The 18,044-nt window shown below is 36.5% G+C and overlaps 1 protein-coding gene across 1 annotated transcript in view; it reads right to left on the bottom strand.

Annotated features, from left to right (window-relative positions):
- The window catches only part of LOC307119057 (myosin-IIIb), a 63,896-nt gene that overhangs the window by 29,203 nt on the left and 16,649 nt on the right, over positions 1-18,044 (bottom strand). The window contains exons 5-12 of the mRNA XM_079805079.1: positions 13,545-13,647; positions 13,249-13,405; positions 8,077-8,179; positions 7,753-7,878; positions 2,062-2,170; positions 1,863-1,979; positions 537-637; positions 103-189 (exon numbers count right to left, since the gene is read on the bottom strand). Of these exons, the coding sequence (XP_079661205.1) occupies positions 103-189; positions 537-637; positions 1,863-1,979; positions 2,062-2,170; positions 7,753-7,878; positions 8,077-8,179; positions 13,249-13,405; positions 13,545-13,647 (903 nt within the window). The remainder of the gene's footprint in view (positions 1-102; positions 190-536; positions 638-1,862; positions 1,980-2,061; positions 2,171-7,752; positions 7,879-8,076; positions 8,180-13,248; positions 13,406-13,544; positions 13,648-18,044) is intronic.

Below are 18,044 nucleotides of genomic sequence, written 5' to 3'. Positions count from 1 at the left end.
TCGGGTGTATTTTTGGAGTCAGAGAGAAGGAAAAATGGGGGGGGAAAGTTGGAGAGAGAGAGTGCAGGACAATCCCAGAGAAGGTTGTGAACATAGCCGTACCAGTATGGGTTTGTTGTCCTTGTAGGTTATGGTCTCCCATGTGATGCCTTCCTCTTTATATTCTTTCTGTTCCATCAGAAAAATGTGCTAGAGGGAAATGACAAGGAAAATGTGATCATCGGATTCATGGAGTGGCAAATCAAGTCCTGTTGAAAGAATCGGCAGTGACCATGATCGAATGTGGCATTTAAATGGTTCGTAACATCTGCTGCCTTGAGTTTTCCACACTACAGGCAGACATTATGTGGAATACACGAGTGAAAAGTTAAATTACCACGTTTTCTTATTTGTATTTTTTTTGCCACTTTAATGACAAAGACAGCCCAAGATCAAACTCGAGTTCGTCAGCATGTACACTTGTCATATTTTGTCTTTCATGAAATGTTTTCCTATATAAATAGCAAACGCATAATAAAGCACTGTGAAGAACATACATGGTTGAAGAAATACTGGAGCTGTTCATTAGCCAGATTTATGCAGATCTGCTCAAATCGGTTCACAGCGAAGTTCTCGAAACCAAAGATGTCAAGGATTCCTGTAAATATAGAAAGGGCAAACCTCAATATCACATATCTTAGATAAGAAACTGTGCTTTGGATTTCCATCAGACTTCCATGAAGTAAAATTAATTTTCAAAACAGTTATGAAGAAAATATTGAAAAAATAAAAATGCAATTCTTCATCTGACAAACATGGCATTTAACATCCAGCCAGAGAATGCAGAAAAACTGTAATATCTGCATCAAACTTGGGTTATAGTGTTTTCAAATATTTGAATAAATTGTGCAAAATCATTGTCATTAATTATTTTCAATAATCAATATTGTTTAGAATAATAGCATCAGCCACTGAAAATCATTTAAGTCAGTCTTATTTTAGTAATAATTACATTATTTGAATTTTATTTTTATATTTTCCCACACTTACATTTTAATTTTATTTAGGTTTTGCTAATTTGATGTGCTTATGCACCATTTAAAAAAAAAAAAAAAAAAAAAAAAAAATTATATATATTATATATATATATATATATATATATATATATATATATATATATATATATATATATATATATATATATATATATATATATATATATATATATATATATATATATATATATATATATATATTTTTTTTTTTTTTATTTCGCTTTATAAAATAGCTTTATAAAGCTTTCTAGATTTATAAAATAAAACAAATATTAGATGAAAAACTTAAGTTTATTTTAAGATCTTTTAAATTTAAGGTGATGTTTTTCACAGAAAATATTTTTATATCAGAATTATTTTTTAAATAATGAAAACAATTTGAATATTTTTAAGTTTATTATATATATTTTTTTATTTATTTTGGATAAATATATATTTGGATAGTGCGTGGCGTAAATTTCAGCACCAGAATAGTACACGCCCTGCCTAATTTTAAACTGATTTTAAGTTTGTTTTTTTATTTTAGTACTGAAATTACTAAAACGGAATTTTAAAAAACAGTTGTGCAGAAGCAAATAAAGTTTTTCATTTTATATTTACATTTTATGTTTTTTTAGCAAGGCGATAGAAAATGAATTCAAATAATCATAAAATAAAATCACAACATATGCTTAAGAAATAAAAATAACAATCGATTTAACTAAAACACTATTCCTGACTACCTGAATCACTAAATTCGGGGGCAAGTACAATTATAATACGATTTTTAATAGTTTTAGTTAACAACAACACAAATTTCTCAGTCACAGCATGAACTGGTATATTTACCTATTTCATTAAGCTCCACGTCAAAATCTACTTTAGGAGCAAGCAGCTCGTTGATTTTACTGACAATCCATCCGAACACGCGACCGTAGGCCACTTTAGCGATGGAATCTCTGGCATCTGAAATGATCATTTAAAACAGATTGTGATCAATATGAAAAGTGTCAAACACACTAGTGCTGTCACACTGATGATGTCATACCTTCAGCCTGCTGCTGGTTGTGGAGTCGCCGGATGGATTCTCCTCGCGTCATTGACGTGGTGCAGGTCAGACTCTTCAGTAAATCCTCTTCCTGAACACCAAACTGACCCTGGTTACAGAAACAAACACACAAAATGCTGTTTATTATGGTTTTTGACATGTTTAAGCCAAGAAGGATGCGTTTCTCCTTGGGCTGCTTGATTAATCAAAATAAAACTGGAATCGCAATATGGCGTAGTGCGATTATCAAATCAAAAAGGCCGTGATTTAATTATATAAATACACTGATAACATTATGACAGGTGAAGTGAATAACACTGATTATCTCTTCATCACGGCACCTGTTAGTGGATGGGATATATTAGGCAGCAAGTGAACATGTTGTCAAAATTGATGCGTTAGAAGCAGGAAAAATGGGCAAGCGTAAGGATTTGAGTGAGTTTGACAAGGGCCAAATTGTGATGCTAGACGACTGGGTCAGAGCATCTCCAGAACTGCAGCTCTTGTGGGCTGTTCCCGGTCTGCAGTGGTCAGATCTATCAAAAGTGCTCCAAGGAAGGAACAGTGGTGAACCGGCGACAGGGTCATGGGCGGCCAAGGCTCATCTTTTGTTCCACGTCGAGGGATTTATTTGGTTAAATGCATTTCCATCATAGTTAAGGCGCATATTTTCTTATTGGATAAAAACATAATCAGACTTAATTAAGTGCATACGTTTTTTAACGCAATTTTTTTATTTATATGCATCTTGCCATTTCCATCCAGCATTTTTGATGCCATATCCCAAAATGTGCATAAAAATAAGTGCCTCGGTTCACAGTAAATGCTGCTCCTCACAAACTCCATCTCTGCATCTGCTCTCAGTTTGGGTCGCGTTAATGTGCATTTAAAACCGCAATTTTTGTCAGGGAACCAAAAAATTGCAATTGGATTTTTTCCCCCCAAAATTGTGCAGCAATATGCACCTGAGGTTAGTGTCGTGATTCTTTTAAAAGGAATGTTCTTTTAGGATCAACAAAGAATGCTGAACAAATGCTGTCTGCCAAATCACGTTGTGCAATGCAAAACAGTCCAAACGTAAAGAATGAATTGTGCTACAAAAAACAAAACAAAACAAAAAAACACAAAAAGACCCTGCCATTTTGAAAGAACAATGACTGGTCAAATGTGACCAAGACATAAATGTCATACAGGAAAGGTCACGTTAATTTGTGCATTTAGATGCTGGGGGCCATTGTGGGTGCATATACATTGGTACAACAAAAGGAACATCAAATCTAATTTGTCCAATCCGGTCCATAAGTTAAAGTATGCCACAGTAGATTTGTTAAATAGAAATCGGGAAACGCAGCGTGCTACTATTAACAGCCCCATACATGTAGGGCGACCTAATAAGAGTCTAAACATAGCCACTTTTGCCCTTTCTGCGCAGTGTGTGTCTTATCGTAAAAAGCCAGATGTAGGCAGACCCACACCTCCTTCAGATTGCCCTTAAAAGAGTTTCTTTGTGTGCACACAGGCCGTAATTCACCTGATTAAACAGTAGGGTGGTCGAGGCGACACTCAGTGGGCTAACATTCATCTCCTGAGAAAACCTGGTGTACGTGTCGGCTTTTTTAATTCAAGCGTCACTATTACGGTTGCTCATGGTTCGGGGTTAGTGATGTGAACACATCGATAGGACTAAATATTAAAGTTCAGCATGTGCGTCATCCTTAAATGATTTCTTAAATCACGCATGTTGTTGAGGAGAGCGTGCGGTTACTTTACTATGTGATCAGACACTCAGACCAGAAAACAGCTGAAAAAAAAAAAGTCACATCTAGAGGTGAGAAAATCTAGAGGTTTTTTTTTGCCTGTAAACAACCAACCAGAACACACTAGCAACAACATGCTTAAATCACTCAGAACACCTAAGTGATGTCACAGCAATGCCATAGCAATGTTTCTTCTTTGTTATGCATGTGCTGTTGCATAATGTAAAATTAAAAACATTTAAAAATGAATGTGGATTATTGTACTTTTGAGGAAAAAAGCTCCAGCTTTGATGGATATACGCACCCTGAGTCAATAGAGCGCAGTGACCTTATCTTTATTTTCCCAAAATTTTTTGAGGAAAAAAATATTTTATATTATATACATATTTTAGTACCAGTCAAAAGTTTGGAAACATTTAATTTGAAAAGAAGTCCTTTTTGAAAGAAGTCTCTTTTGCTCATCAAAGCTGCATTTATTTTATCAAAAACACATGAAAACCAGTAATATTGTGAAATATTACTACAATTTAAAATAATGGTTTCTGATTTTAATATACTTTAAAGTCCCTGTAAAGTCGAAATTAAATATGTGTTCTGAGTTAGTCACATCACAGACATTTATTAACAGTTTTATTAATGGTGTTATTAACCTGTTAACTGTCACTGGCCCACCGGTGGGCCCATTTGCCACTGCATGTTTAAAACAATTATATCCTATATTTATCCTGATCTAATGTTGACAAACTTTATATCATTTGAAAGCTTACGAACTCAAGATTCAATCGGGATTTTGCGTTACCAAGGAAACGGTACTCTAAATTCTTCTAGTGGCTCCTCCCCTAGTGGACGTCGTCATGTTTCATATTACAACATTTATTTTAAAGAGCACCTATCATGGAATTTTGAAATTTACCTTTCATGTAGTGTGTAACATAGATCTAAGTGAACAAAAACATCCTGTGATAGCTTGAAATATGACAGTGCACCGTATATATAGTTATTTTCTTTCAAAAGTAAGAGTCGACTCGGAGTCATTTTTAAGAATCGTTAGAAGACCGAAGCTTTTTCTCTGACTAGTTGACGTCAACTTGTCAAGTTATTTGAATACGATACGCCCACTTATTGCGCTCCAAGACGGCAGTGAAAACTAGAAAACATCATGGCCACGAGACGCTGTGTTCTGAAGTGCGACTCAAAAGCAAACTTTTTCATCTGCCCAAGGATGAGCATTTGAAGACTAAGTGGCTTGAAGACAAACCATACATCGTCGCGATTGAGTGTTTATTATTAGTCGTCAAATGTATGTTTCGCGATCTCAGGAAGCTTTTATTATGGACTTTTATTATGGCACATGGTATCTTCTTCGTCTGTCTGTACCATATATGGATTACATGTGCACAGAGCGCCCTCCGGCTGCCAGTATGAATTGAAAACAACACATACGAGACTCAATCGCTCATGATTAGGCTATTTCTGCCCATTTTGAGGAAGTATTGAATAAAAAATACTCCTCTGTTTAGAAATTTGACACAGACATATGAGAATCTATCAATATGTCTCCTCATCTGCACACTTTTGAACTAAAAGCCCTGAGGGATGTTGATTTGTCGCGAGTCTTCGTGAGGAGTTTTTTTATGAATGAGATCAGCTGAGGCTCATATTACAATCAAACAGTACCGACGCGGTTTTCATATTCATAACTCCTGACACATATTAACAAATTACTGTCACTATAAGACTTTGATGGGCGTTCCGTTTCCGAAAATATCTGCACAGACTATACCAATCATAACTGACTGGGTCATCGGACCAATCACAGCAGATTAGCGTCACGTAAAGGCGGAGTTTTGAAAAGTGAATCACTAAAGGAATCATTTGAGAATCGCTGTCAAAACAGGTAAAAATAAATGCATATTATAAGAAAACTAAAGTCTTTTTTGTCATTGCATGCATGCAAAACTGTTGTTGGGGACTTCTAAAACAATATTTGGAACATTTTAAATCCCATGATAGGTGCTCTTTAAAAACTTTATAATAAAAACTTTTTCTAATCTTGACAAAACACATATAGTCGGAAAGGTCTGAGTCTCACGGTTCTATATCTGCCAACTGTTTTGTGATATTTGGACAAAAATATATACATTTGTTACAGGAGATTGGAAAGGGCTTAAAGCCCTTTGAAGCTGTACTGAAACTGTCATTTGGACCTTGAACCGTTTGGAGCCCATTAAAGTCCATTATATGGAGAACGATCCTGGAATGTTTTCATCAAAAAGCTTAATTTCTTTTCGACTTTAGAAAGAAAGACATGGACATCTTGGATGACATGGGCGTGAGTAAATTATCAGCAAAAGTTTATCTAAAAGTGAACTAATCCTTTAAAGCAGCACTAGGTAACTTTTCAACCTTTATAATATATTTTCAAGACTCTTGTGATGATACATCGACTTACAATAGGTTGAATGACACGTCTGCGATAGCCTGACGGGGTCTGTATCGTTTTTTATCGTACTTTTAAACTTCGGGTTTCGGGTAGTAACCCGAGAACAAAAAGAACTACAAAATTCGACTGCTTTACGGCATTTACGTCACTTCCACCACCACCCCAACTTCCTTAAATTCGGACGTGCGAGCCCAACTATCGTTTGTTTGCCGAATGTTATAGTCATGGCCGAAGCAGCACAGAAAAATAAGAAAGCAAAGGTTTTGTCGGAGGAAAGCAAAAAGAGGAAACGAGAAAGTGATGGGATTAAAGGCAGGACGAGGATCAACATTGGGCCAGCGTTTGCTCGTTGGCCTGAGCTGAAGGAGGAGGGGCTACATTCTTGCAAGTAAATACATAAGACGTACAAAATCATATTTTAGGATACCTAACATATCTGTGATATTTGTTTATTTGTCTTGTCTCAAGCTATAATGCAAATCAATTTTTCTAATTTGCAGATTAACCTATGGTAGCTTGATATTATAATATTGACGATATATGGTTATTACCTACCACTCAAACATTGAATTGAAGTATCATATAGATTCTGTAAAACGGGAACCAATAGACTAGGCTACTATAATGACGCTGACTTGTAAACGTGAGCATCGCGATCAATTGGCGTATGAAAAAAAATAAAACCCATGAAATTATATTCATATGACATGCTGAACCATGTGCCACTGTACCTGGGATGAAGACATTTCACACGCGACGCAAGCAGAACACCTGCATGTGAACTCCTGCAGTGTTCAGGGCTATCACGCCGCATTCACACGGGCCGAGAAGCATTGACGCTGACGCCCTGTGTGAATGCGGCGTCATGGTTGTCATGTCAACAAATGCACGTGCGATGCATCCCCTGATGAAGGATGACAGAGTTTACGACAGTAGTAGAGGACAATACTGTTTCCCAACTGTAGGGGGACCCAGAGAGCAAAACCTACCTAGTGCTGCTTTAAGCAGCATATTAGAATGATTTCTGAAGGACCATGTGACACTGAAGACTGAAAATTCAGCTTTACCATCACATATATAAATTATATTTTAAAAGTATATTAAAATAGAAAACCATAATTTTAATTGAAATAATATTTCACAATATTAATTTTTTTTTTGTATTTTTGATCAAATAAATGCAGGCTTGATGCATGGATTTGATGCAGACCTAGGAATCGCAATTTTAAAGTTTGCTAATTTGCTTTTGGGAAATGCAGCCCTAAGTAGATGATATAAACCATTGCCACAGTCCAGATGGATCAACTATATTTCTTTCGCCCATTTCACGCGTCAGTACAAGCATTTGTGCCACATGGTCTGCTGAGGTTTCTAACCTTCCTTTCGGTTTTTCTTCACACTTGTTGACTAAAAACAGCACTGTTGTCAATAACGCATTTAACAGTGGTTGAGAGCTGTCACATCTGCAAGAAGTACAGACAGGAAACTTACTGCAGTAGCCTTTAACCAGCCGCGTGACGACTCTAACACCTTCAGAACGTCGTTCTCTGTTGTTTCAAAGGTGATGTTCCCCAGGGACAGAATGCCAGCTAGGATAGTCATCATGTCCACCTTTTCCTACAAATGAGATGTGAATGTGAAACAGGAATTGTAAATACATTGAGAATGCTCTTAAGTTTCACACCATTTTTCTTCAATGGTACTGTGGTGCAAAAAATATTTTTGGAAGTTCAAATATTCAATGAAGCATCTTATTTAATCTGTAAATTATGTAAAGTTATATAACTACCCATCTACAGTGAGTTTTGTTCTTACCTGCTCTTCAAATCCCACCATGTCCATGGCGTTACACACCTCAGCATATTTCACACGCCAGGTCTGGACTACGTCTTCCTGCCCAAACCTGCCATTCAAATAACTGACAAGAACAAAAATATGTAAGTCTAGTAGCATACTGCTAGTTTTTTTAGGAATTAATATTGTTGTGGGTCAATTTGACCCACATTGGATATTTAAACTGCTTGAAACACAGGTTCAACTATATAATGCGTTTTGAGATTTATTTATTGCGTTTTTTACTTTATGAATGTGCATGCAAAGTTTCAACACATAGATGTGTTTTGTAAAGACTGTACAAACTTTAGTAACTGCGATTGTGTTGGGGTGAAATTGACCTCCATTGGTTTCCATGCAATTTGCCAAAAAAATCTACAGAAAACGTTTTTTTTTTTTTTGTAAATTGTCAAAAACTAAAATATGAAATGCATGAAAACTTTACTCAACTTCTGTATCATAAAAGGAGAATTTGCTATTTGAGTTTCAATCTGTGAAAGGATGCTTTTGGTTGTTAGTTTTTTAGATCTCAATTACTAATTTGTTGCCGCACTGAAAAAAAAGTGACCTATTTTCCCCTCAAGGGATTGAGAACCAGACATGACGAAAATGCAGAGGCTATTTACACCAAGTACAAATAACAAATAGGGATGCAGTGGTTATAGATTTTATTGGTACGATTATAGTCTGCGGAATCATGGTTTCATGATTATTATGCATTCATTAATTTCACAACAATGTATAAAATCAAATGAACACTTTAAATTTTAAAGTGTTATTTATTACTGCCTGTTGAAACAGAAATAACACAGTAAACAAATAATAGAGCACAAAAAATTAATAAAGACAAAAGTCCATCTTAAAGAAATTAAAGACAGCTGTCTGTAAACATCCATGTCAGTATGAGGGGAATAACTGGGCTGTTATTGTCATTTTAATAACCTTTTTAATAATTCATCTAACTTTACATGTGGCCTGAGAAAATCATGTTTATTTCACTTCATTCAAAACTATTTTAACTCTTCAAAAAATTGTGTTTTGCATTGTAACTCAAACATTAAACAATTACCAACGTACACGCCCCACTACACACAGAAGTGAAAAATGTAAAACACTACTCTTGTGTCTTTTGCTGGTTCAGTGTGCAGTGGAGTGTACAGGAGTTTGTCATAGCACTCATACATGTGTAAAACAACAGTTCAGCACAAATACACTTTATATACAGTGTGTATGTACAATTGATCAACTTAACAGTTATTGAATTGAACTAAGTCAAGTCTGAATAATGACACTATTTGTTAGTGCTGCTTTACAGCAGAATTGTACAGATACTCTGTATATAAGTATTTACAAAAACAAATGCAAGGGTTGAACATGTATTAGTTTCAGTGGGTGTAGGTAATTGGAAAATGATTGTGGCATTTAAATGGCAGTGTTTTCAAATGAAACACAAGAGCTGTTAGTTTTGAGTGATGTGTCTGATGTAGACAACTGTGTTTAGCATTTTGCAAAAAGCTTGTTTTACAAATGCAAACGAAGTGTAAAGCATATACGCATATGCAGTTTGTAGACTTGGTCTGATGATTATGTACACGAGTGGGCCTTGAGTACCACTTTTAGTGTGTAAGCATTTTTAAAATACTGTAACGTTTGCCAGTTCCCGTTACAGTTGCATTTGATCACTTATATTCACATAATTAAAATTGTATTCTAATGAAATAGCCACAAGTGCTAAATTACTACTCAGGTCGCTTAATTTGATGAATTAAAATTGTGAGGTAACGCAGCACTGTTTTACTTAGAAACCATCATACTAAAAACACAGAACAATGAGTGTGTTGAGTATGTTATAAAGTATAGCGTTTGCTCGGTGGCTGTTATGAGACACTTGTTGCACACTGCAGTAAGCTAGATCGATATTAGAATATCATATTAATAAAAGCTGGATGACTTGTGTTGCTAAATGGCATGCAAATACTTTAAAAGTATATTGGGTGATATAAAAAATGCTGTATTACTGTTACTACAAATAAAGCTCTTTCTGATTATGCTGTTAGCCACTTGATAAAATAGTCTTTTACTTTTTGGGTACTCCCGGTAAATCAACTAAATGGTTAGTTTTCTGTCGATAAAGGTTTCCAAACAGCTGCTAGCATAATATGTGACCTATGCTTGCAAAATGAGTCAGAATGCAGATCATTTCGAGCTACAGGAAAAATTTTGAATTTGAGGTTTTTCACAGAAATGAGTTCATTAAGCCCTCGTCTAGCGATCCCAATACTCCAAATAGCCATTAAACATCTTAAAGTATCTTTATTTGTATGTTTTCTGAGAGGAGTACCTTTCCCTTGTCCGTTTTTATCTGCTCGCTTCTCGATGACGCTTCCTCCCAGCACAAGTTTGGTATTGTTTCAAAACACAGCATTCCAACTTTGTGAATATTCATAGTGAATTCCCGATGACATGAGACTGAACCACTGAAATATTAAAACTCATGCTGATGTAAACAAAACGATCTTACTCGCGCTGACTGACAGATCTGAAGCGTGCGCATAAAGACAAGTCAGATATATACACAGAATTGAGATTTTGAGATATGATCTCAAAAATCTTTCTTGTGAGTATTCACGCAAACATGTTCTCTTGTGTCTTAAATTAACATTTGGTTAGCTGGTCTTAATATATAGGTTGTCTGTTTCAATAATGATAATCAAATAATTGTGGTATCAAGGAAAAAAGTTGAATATATATTTTTCCGGTAACACTTTACAATAAGGTTCGTTATTTAACATTAGTTAACATGAAAAATAATGAACTGCACTTATAAAGCATTTATTTATCTTTGTTAATGTTACTTTCAACATTTTCTAATGCATTATTAAAATCTTGTTAACATTAGTAAATGCACTTTGAACTAACATGAACAAACCACGAACAGCTGTATTTTTATTAATAATATTAACAAAGATTAACTAATGCTGAACAGAGGTGTTGTTCATGGTTAGTTCATGTTAACTAATGTATTAACGCATGTGAACTAATACAACCTTATTGTAAAGTGTTACCATTTTTCCTATAGATATTTGGTTTTGACTTGGTGTGAGACAATTTTTGGTGTTTTTACCAGGAATTTTAACGTAGCCTATGGTTGCTAGGTGATTTTGTTTTGGAAACTTCAGAAAACTTTAGCTCAATTTTTCTCAATTTACTGACTCTATCGACTTCAACAGGTGTAGCTCGGTTATTTTCTCTCTGATTCCAACAAATTATATATTGTTTTTTTAAATAGAGGATGCAAAAATAAAAATTGAGAACTCATTTTTGACAATTTATTAACTGCGACTCATTTTGCCAGCACAGGTCACATACAGTATAATAAAGCATCTGTGGTGTTGGTTCCTACAGATGTAAAACGAGAGTAACACAGATATGATATCATTGACAGGCGACGCAATGACACAGGACGTTACACTGGTTAAAATAGCTGATTTCTCTGGATTTAAGCATTGTTGGAAACATTTGGGATAATGCAAGTAAACAAAAAATACTGTGCTAGTGTTTTTTGGATATCTTAATACAAATTGGGTCTTTAAACCAAGAACAAATAATATTACTATATACACCGATCGGACATAACATTATGACAGGTGAAGTGAATAACACTGATTATCTTTTCATCACGGCACCTGTTAGTGGGTGGGATATATTAGGCAGCAAGTGAACATTTTGTCCTCAAAGTTGATGTGTTAGAAGCAGGAAAAAATGGGCAAGCGTAAGGATTTGAGCGAGTTTGACAAGGACCAAATTGTGATGGCTAGACGACTGGGTCAGAGCATCTCCAGAACTGCAGCTCTTGTGGGGTGTTCCCGGTCTGCAGTGGTCAGTCTCTATCAAAAGTGCTCCAAGGAAGGAACAGTGGAGAACCGGCCACAGGGTCATGGGCGGCCAAGGCTCATTGATGCACGTGGGGAGCGAAGGCTGGCCCGTGTGGTCCGATCAATCAGACGAGCTACTGGAGCTCAAATTGCTCAAGAAGTTTATGCTGGTTCTGATAGAAAGGTGTCAGAATACACAGTGTATCACAGTTTGTTGTGTATGGGGCGGCATAGCCGCAGACCGCTCAGGGTGCCCATGCTGACACGTACCACCTACCCAAGCATTGTTGCAGACCATGTACACCCTTTCATGGAAACGGTATTCCCTGGTGGCTGTGGCACTTTCAGCAGATAATGTGGCGCCACAAAGCAAAAATGGTTCAGGAATGGTTTGAGGAGCACAATGAGTTTGAGGTGTTGACTTGGCCTCCAAATTCCCAAGATCTCAATCCAATCGAGCATCTGTGCGATGTCCTGAACAAACAAGTCCGATCCATGGAGGCCCCACCTTGCAACTTACAGGACTTAAAAGGATCTGTAGCTAACATCTTGGTGCCAGATACCACAGCACACCTTCAGGGGTCTAGTGGGGTCCATGCCTCGACGGGTCAGGGCTGATTTGGCAACAAAAGGGGGACCAACACAATATTAGGTCATAATGTTATGCTTGATCAGTGTATAGCACCTTAGTGTGAAAATAGACAAGTAGCAAAAATATTTTGTGTCTGTGCAGCTAATTTTGAACATATTTGGGTCAAAGGGAACCTTAAACAACAAGGGAGGAAGAATTATTTGAACACAATACGAGTTCATTTTTTCTCAAGTCTTTGACAAGTTACAATAGAGGTTTTATATAAAACTATATTGAATTCTCATATTTGACCCCCAACACAAACGGAAAGTTAAATTAGCTACAATTGAATAGCTAAATAGCTCAGTCTAACATTGAAACATTTATATTTTAATCCTTTTCTTGCACACAATGTATAACTCAGGCCTTGTGCGCCATAGTAAATTCACTAACACACAACCTTGAGCGGTTTCAAATGTGGCTCATCCAATCAGATCTTTGTATCACCTGCCAATGTTTTGTATCGACCTTTTACACAATGAACACTGTACTAAGGACATGCCGTCCGTGACACAAATAGTTCTGTAGGAGGCGACGTGTAACACACCTCCAGTAAACTACATGAATAAGATGCTAATCTATGACATGCACCGTAAACAATGTTGCCGATCCGGTTTTCATGAGGGCATGACATCACAGATGACTCACCGGTAGTGTGTAGGGTCCAGGAGGCCATATATCTCTTTATCCTCAATGGAAATGCCGGCCAACATAAAGTAGAAGATGTGGAAGTTCTGCTCACCCTCATCCTGGTGAACCACACGGGATTTCTCCAGGAGGTACTCGTTGATTTTCGCCCCTTTGACTACAAAGACAGCGTAAATCAGGTTAATGTTCAATCGAAGAATATTACAGTGATTTACTGGTAAATAAACACCCAGTGGAAGCTGCTAAGTTATATGATCCATTACGGTCGGAGAGAAGACTGCTATCTTTTTACAAACCTGAAGAGTTCTGGAAGCGGAGCTGGATATATTTCCCGAAGCGACTGCTGTTGTCATTCATTACCGTCTGAGCATTTCCAAAGGCCTCGAGAAGTGGATTCACCTATTTCAACACAATCAGACACACTCATGTTAGGCAGAATCTAAACAGAAAAATCACAGAATGCACCAAAAAGTAAATGTCTACGTATCTCATCTATCATTTGTTTTTTCATAGTTTTTCTTACTAAAAATGTAAAGCGTGTATTGTTGAAAGGGATAGTTTACCCAAACATTTAAATTCTATCATCATTTATTCACCCTCATGTCATTCAATCCAAACTCATAAGACCTTTCTTTTCATAAGATCTTTTTGATGAAATCTGAGAGCTTTCTGTCCCTCTATTGACAGCCTAAGCAACTACCAATTTTCTAAGCCCCATAAATAAGGTGACCAGACATCCCGTTTTTCCCGGTAAAGTCCCGTATTTCAGCTTGATTTGTAGTGTCCCGACTTATTATGAAAAGAAATCATGCTTTGTCCCATATTTTATCTTTCCTAAAATGTCTTTATTGCTGACCGAGAGCGAGTAGAAGTCTTCGGTCACGCGAGAACAGCCCTAATCAAAGGTTAGCCAATCACGTCATAGTATTTTGGAGAACAAAATGACCATCCAAATCACAATTCCTTATCAATTAACTTGCGGTAAGTGAAGGTGGGATTCGGCATCAGTGTTTCAGTGATGGAGAGCGTGGAGGAGATCAAGTCGGACATGAAGAACAAAAAAAAAAACGTGTGTACATTTAAAGAGGATCTTCAAAAAGACCTTAAATTCAAACGCGTCTCCGTGTAGACAGGGCCCAAGTGTCAGTGAATCTGATGAAGTGCATCCAAGTGAAGGACTTTATGGTCATAAATAACAGAATGAAATGCCCAGTTTTCAGTCAACTGACTGCACTGCGAAATCGATCACGCAATTAGGCTATGATCCGAACTTTTCTTCTGCTCACACCAAAACTGAGGCTATACATTAGGGCTGGGCGATATGGCCAAAAAGTGATCTCGATTTAAAAAAAAATTATATCAGTCGATATCGATAATTAAAATTTAAAGGCAGATTTTTGCTCCTAGGTGAAAGTTGTTAATTGTGGTTTTAAACTACTTTTTATTGTCAGAATATGACAAACACTTCACGTTTTTGAATTCCTTACACTTTTCCAGTCATTTTTCCTTAACAAAATACATTTCTTGATTGAAAAAATTAATGTCTTAGTTCCTGCATGTAGGTGATAGCTTGAGTTAGGAGGATGCAGATGTAAATTTATGTTCATAAACAAAAACACGGACATCTGTAAATATTGTAACGGTCATAATATTTATATTTTTAGTTTTATTAAAATGAACCATTGGTCTTCCATAGTATCATAGATTTAGATCATGATAACCACAGTTAAAAACATGCATATAGCTCTTCACTACCATGGTAAAATGTATCTATGTTTTTCATACAAATACCATAGAAACCATAGTGGCATAGCCAAAAAACATTTAGTATAAATGCACAAATTCTATAGCTCTATCACAAAAAAATACTGTAATATTCCATTACTCCTTTAATACATTCAACTATCCACTAATTTTTTCCTTCTCGTGTCGAGTTTTCTTCGCCAGTAGAGCGTGTACTTTTGATGTGCACGTTAAGAGCTGCACGCTGACTGGTTCTGACTGGCTGTTGTCGCGTTTATTTCTGCTGTGCGATTGGGTGTTAGAGTAATCTATATTGAGTAAAAATGTCCAGAGCTTTTCATCGTTATCGACATTATCGCGATTCGATATGATCTCATTTATCGGCCCAGCAGCCCTACTAAATGTTATTGTCATTTACATGCACACACACACACACACACACTTTTATGTGTGGGGTGGGGAGGAGGGTGCCAGGGCATCCCGTATTCCACTCTGATATATCTGGTCACCCAATACAGTTATATATTTTGAACACAAAAGATGATATGTTGAAGAATGTTGTTAATCAGACAGTTGACGGCACCCATTGACTTTCATGGGGTTTTTTCTACTATGAAACCCAATGTGTGACGTCAACTGTCTGATTACCAACATTCTTCAACATATCTTTTGTTTTCAAAAGAACAGAAGAAAGAAACTCATACAGGATTGGAACAACTTGAGGGTGAGTAAGTGATTCTAAGTGAACTATCCCTTTAAACCGTTCAGTCTGCCATCAAAAGTGTAAACATCTCATTGGGAGCTCATTTCTCAACAAGAGCAAATTATCTTTTGACTTTATAGTTCTATACTCTTACTGTATGCCAACTATTGACTCATTTGTTTTTAATTATTCATTTTATTTGTAGGAAGGACTTTCCTCTGGGACCATTTTGAAAACTTTGGCCATGAACCAACAGCCAAAGAAAACTGGGAATCTGGACTGTTGAATCTCTGCTTTGTTCTGGAGATCCTAAAACTAGTTATTCCACTTTAGGAGGTGAGAACAAAGTTTGCACACAAACACACGCAACACGCCTCCATGCAAACATACAGAAAGTAAATATTCTTCAAGATAAGTGTCTTAAAGCTTAGAGCACCTCACACATTTTAGGAACAGGATGTTGAAATGTGTTATATACGGAAGCTTATGTGCAGAAAGAGAAGTAACATGGTGCAAAGGTTTCCAACTCCATGCGCAAATGGGGGTCAGAGTGTATCACATCCTGATCGTAATATAACAGCAAGATTTTCCTGACTCACACTGGCGAATGAACCGTTCTGGCTGATGCAATTCTTTAGAGAGCCAAGATCACTTCCTAAACTTCTCAGATGTCTCTCTGAACTCCCCCAGACATCCTGTCTTACTGAGAGTACTGTGAGACAAGAGAAAAAATGTTAATACACATTGGTGTTTGGTTTGGGAACCTTTGTGAACGCTGTAGCAGCCACTCAGACATGTCAAACTCTTGGCTTATCCAACTACCTATTTGTTGACGAATTGTTGCCGAAATACACAATTTTCCTTTAAGAAACGCTCAAACTTAAATGTTAGCAGAACATCCTCATGTTGTTGTATTAGTATAAACATTTTTCACAATGATAGTACAAAATTGTTTGTTGTTCTGAGTAGAGGTCGACCGATTAATCGGCGCCGATAGTTGATTGGTGGAACAATCTGTTATCGTCAAAAATCCACACCGATGGTTTTTCCAGGCTGTCCAATAAATCGAATTTGTAATCGTGATTAGAATTATGGATGCCACAATTATGTAATCGTTCAATAAAATATAATCGCAATTACAAAAAAAATTGTGTCCTTAATGTGTGTTTTTTTGGTTTCTATTTATTTATTTATTAGTTTATTTAAGGGACAGTGTATGGCACTCAGCCACACCAGAATTAGCTACAAGCTAAATTTCATCTGTAGTCCCTGGGCAGGACGAGGTAACTCTACAGGTTATCTTAAGTTTTTTACCCCATTGTTTTTATTTTTAGTATAACATTATACTGTAATACCATGCATATTTGAACTTTTTTTATTTAAAGAAACCAAACCAATGTATATTTGACTTTTGAGGCTTAATGCTATAGAATAATCGTTATTAATAAACCGCAATTACAATTTCAAGAGAATAATCGACAATTATGATTTTTGTCATAATCGTGCAGCCCTAGGTCATGAACTGAGAAATACAATTTTCCTTGAGCTTTTGACATATAAGAGGTCATCATACTATAAGAATATAATTTAAGTTTCAGAACTGAAAACTTCCTTGTTAGTCCAATAAAAGCTTTTATTGACACCAGGCCCAGCAAACAAAGTGGGGATCTATGATGTCAAAGGGAGGCAAGCACCGCCCCTGCAGAAGAAAATCAACGCCTAATTCATCACTGCCTGTTTAGCCCCGCCCACCGATTCACGCATGTAACATAGGCCTAGTGTTACACCAGATCGAGCTACCAAGCAATAAGCATGCCGTTGAGGATTACAAAATACTGTGCAGTGCCTGTGCTCGACAGTAATGCAACATGTAAGTAACTGTTCATTCTAATGCCTGATCTGAAATGTTCTTTGTCTGTTTGTCAGTGAATCAAACCAGTGACTAAATGTCAACTTGCGTTGTTTCTCTTAGTAGGATGAAAATAATCTGTTATTAAAAGATGATTAAATTCTATAAAGAAAGCGATCAAAGAAAGCTCCCTTTGCACTCGTTTGAGCAGCGTGCGTTGAACCTGTCAATCAAACAGGAGAGTTGATCGGTGACTCCCGTTTTATTCAACGAATCTCTTAACTATATCACGTTTGCACTGTTAGTGAAGATGAAAGCTTTCGTTAGTGTACAGAAACTGAGTTGTAATGATGAGATCACTGCTTTAATGAGCTCAACGTGTGTGTGTGTGTGTGTGTGTGTGAGGTCGGCTACAATGATCATCACTGCAACCTTTCATGCCACGATCTAAATGTAATGCAACACTTTTCACAATTAGTTAACCATAAGAGCTGTAATCGT

This window comes from Gobio gobio (assembly GCF_949357685.1).
Source record: "Gobio gobio genome assembly, chromosome: 22".
NCBI lineage: Eukaryota > Metazoa > Chordata > Actinopteri > Cypriniformes > Gobionidae > Gobio > Gobio gobio.
This window is presented reverse-complemented; position numbering and strand designations above follow the sequence as displayed.